We start from the raw sequence: 3,139 nt of genomic DNA, 5'->3' as shown, positions 1-3,139 counted from the left end.
TACCAATCACGGCAATAGCCTTCAGGCTTCGTAATTTGCACGCGTCAAGGTCTTCTCGCATTTGTCGCATCCTGGCTTCGTCTTCGCAAGCCGTCACTTGGGCTGCAGAACGAGTGTTTGATCGAAGAATTATTCCATGTCACTCGATTTCGGAAGGAATTAAGCTCGCTTCGCCATCTGTTGGCTTATAAATCTGATGGAAGCCTGAAGGGTACCATTAATTTCAAGCTAGCATAAGCGATGGGATCCACGCTGCCACTGTTCGCGTTTCAGCTGTTGCTGTTGATGCAGCTGCAAGCAACGACTGCAGCAGCATTGGCACCGCCGTCGCCGAACGTGTTGTCACCAGGTTGCAAAGAGACATGCGGCGGTGTTAGCATCCCGTACCCCTTCGGCATCGGCGATGGGTGTTTCAGGGAAGGCTTCGAGGTCACTTGCGAAGCCATCAACGACTCTGCGACTCCCACAGCTTTCTTGGGCGGCAGCGAGAGGAACATTACAGTTCAGAACATATCCTTGCTCCAGGGCCAAGCACACATGCTGAATTACGTCGCCTGGGTTTGCTTCAACAGTACCGGCGACGTGGTGGATTTAAATGCATCTAATCTCGACCTCAGTGGCCTTCCGTTTAGGGTATCCAGCACGAGGAACAAGTTCACGACCATGGGCTGCAACGTCATTGGCATCCTCTTAGACGGGGACGACTATACATTCGGAACCGGCTGCGCCTCCTTCTGCTCCGAAGAGCCAAGCATCGAAAGCGGATCGTGCCGTGGCACCGGCTGCTGCGAGAAAACCATCCCGAAGCAGCTGGACAATATTACGGTCGGGCTTGCCCATTTCGTCAATCTTTCTTCCTACAAGACCTACAGCCCCTGCGCCTATGCCTTCATTGCCGAGCAGGACTGGTTATCCTTCGACAAGTCCGACCTCGGCTACCACACCTTCGGAGACAAGCACAATCACGTCGTCCCACTCGTGCTGGACTGGGTAGCCGGCGACCAGACCTGCGAGGAAGCTAAGAGAAACCTTTCTTCGTATGCATGCCGCAACAGTGACTGTATCGACTCCACCAGTCTACCTGGCTATATCTGCAATTGCTCCACAGGTTTCCAAGGCAATCCTTACCTCCCGGATGGATGCAAAGGTCAGCTTGCATCTCTCCCCCAACTCTCCTGTTTTCGATTGTCGTATGTGGTCTTACAATATTCCCTTGTGATTCTTTGACAATCCTTAGATATCGACGAGTGCAGCTCGCCAAATCTGTATACATGTCATGGAACGTGCAGCAACACAGCAGGCAACTGCAGCTGCTCATGCCCAAAAGGTCACAGCAGCAAGGACCCTAAATCCGAACCTTGTGTCCGAGATCAAGGAATTCCCGTCCCAGATCAAGGAATTCCTGTCCCAGCTCAAGGAATTCCTGTTCCAGCTCAAGGAATTCTGACATCAACGAAGATAGTTATAGGTGCAAGGTCTCATCCTTCCGTCCATATAAGTTTAAACCTTCTCTTAAAACTTCAATCAGAAGAAAAAATAATCTATTCGGATTCGAGTTTTTATTTTGAATACGTTGTTCTACTTTACAAAAACTTGAAATTTCTTTATCATGTTAATTTTCATTAATAGGCCTCGTCGGTACCGATCTTCAATTTCCGAAAGAGTTTCCAAAATAATTGACATAAAACTCATCCCTATGTGCAGGCAGTTGTGTTGGGCTTGTCTTGTTCATTACTTGTATCTTTTGCATAATATTTGCATTTCAAAGAAGGAAGCTTAGCAGAGAAAAAGATAAATTCTTCCAACAAAATGGAGGCTTGATATTATACGAAGAAATCAGATCAAAACAAATTGATACTGTCAAAATATTCACCAAAGAGGATCTAGAGAAGGCAACAAATAAATTCGATAAAAGTCGAGAACTTGGACGAGGAGGCCATGGCACCGTTTATAAAGGAAACATAGACGGTGACAAAGAAGTGGCCATCAAGAGGTCTAAGGTAATCACCGAAGACCAAAGTGAAGAATTCGTACGAGAGATGATTATTCTTTCTCAGATCAATCACAAGAACATTGTAAGGCTCTTGGGTTGTTGCTTGGAAGTGGAAATTCCCATGTTGGTTTATGAGTTCATCCCCAATGGAACCCTCTTTGACTTCATCCATGACAATAATGAGAAACTAATTCCCTTGACTACTCGTCTACGAATAGCCAGAGAATCTGCAGAAGCACTCGCTTACTTGCATTCATCGGCATCCCCACCGATCGTTCATGGAGATGTAAAGTCGCTCAACATACTTCTAGGTCATAACTATGTGCCAAAGGTATCGGATTTCGGTGCATCGAGGATGATGTCTATAGACGAAACCCAATTCATAACGATGGTCCAGGGAACTCTTGGTTATTTGGACCCGGAGTACTTGTTAGTTCGTCAACTAACAACAAAGAGTGATGTATATAGCTTTGGAGTAGTTTTGGTGGAGCTCGTCACAAGGAAAAAGGCAATTTATTATGATGGGAGCAATCAAGGAAAAGGTCTTGCCTCAAGCTTCATTGAAGCAATGAAAGATAGCCGACTTGAAGAGATATTGGATGATCAAATCACGGGGAAAGAAAACATGGACATCATCCACGAAATTGCCGAGCTTGCAAAGGAATGTTTGAACATGAATGGGGATGAAAGGCCTACGATGAGAGAAGTGGCTGAGAAACTGCATATGTTAGGAGGGTTCCTACAGGTCTCTTCAACACACCATGCACCAGAGGAATGTGAAGCATTGCTTGGTGAATCATCTATGAGCTCTACCTTGGATTCTGTCGGGTACCACAGTTTAGAGAACAAATTGAGATTTGATGTAAAAGCTGGAAGATGAAGAAGATAAAAGAAAGTAGGTTCTCTCTCTATGCTCAAATCGAACTAGCAGAACAGACTGATATTGGTTGCTTGTTTTGTAACTTATGTTACTTCTATTACATACATGATAAATAAATGTATAATGGATTGTAACTCTCGGTATTGTAATCTGTATTTCTTTTTCTATGTAAAACTCGAGTTTGAAGGAAGTATTGGAATATTAACTTAAGCTTTATGATTAGATTATATATTGATTTAAGGGTCCTATTTAAGGTAAGATTATTT

At 44.5% G+C, this 3,139-nt stretch overlaps 1 protein-coding gene across 1 annotated transcript; it reads left to right on the top strand.

Moving 5' to 3' along the window:
- The first annotated feature begins 240 nt into the window (after window positions 1–240).
- On the top strand, window positions 241–2,873 carry LOC135587009 (wall-associated receptor kinase 5-like). Its single transcript, XM_065091495.1, has 3 exons — window positions 241–1,147; window positions 1,238–1,468; window positions 1,705–2,873. The coding sequence occupies exons 1-3, from the start codon at window positions 241–243 to the stop codon at window positions 2,871–2,873; spliced, it is 2,307 nt and encodes a 768-aa protein (XP_064947567.1).
- Window positions 2,874–3,139: the final 266 nt, after the last annotated feature.

Source organism: Musa acuminata, chromosome BXJ2-1, assembly GCF_036884655.1.
Source record: "Musa acuminata AAA Group cultivar baxijiao chromosome BXJ2-1, Cavendish_Baxijiao_AAA, whole genome shotgun sequence".
In the NCBI taxonomy this organism is placed as follows: Eukaryota; Viridiplantae; Streptophyta; class Magnoliopsida; order Zingiberales; family Musaceae; genus Musa; species Musa acuminata.
This window is presented reverse-complemented; position numbering and strand designations above follow the sequence as displayed.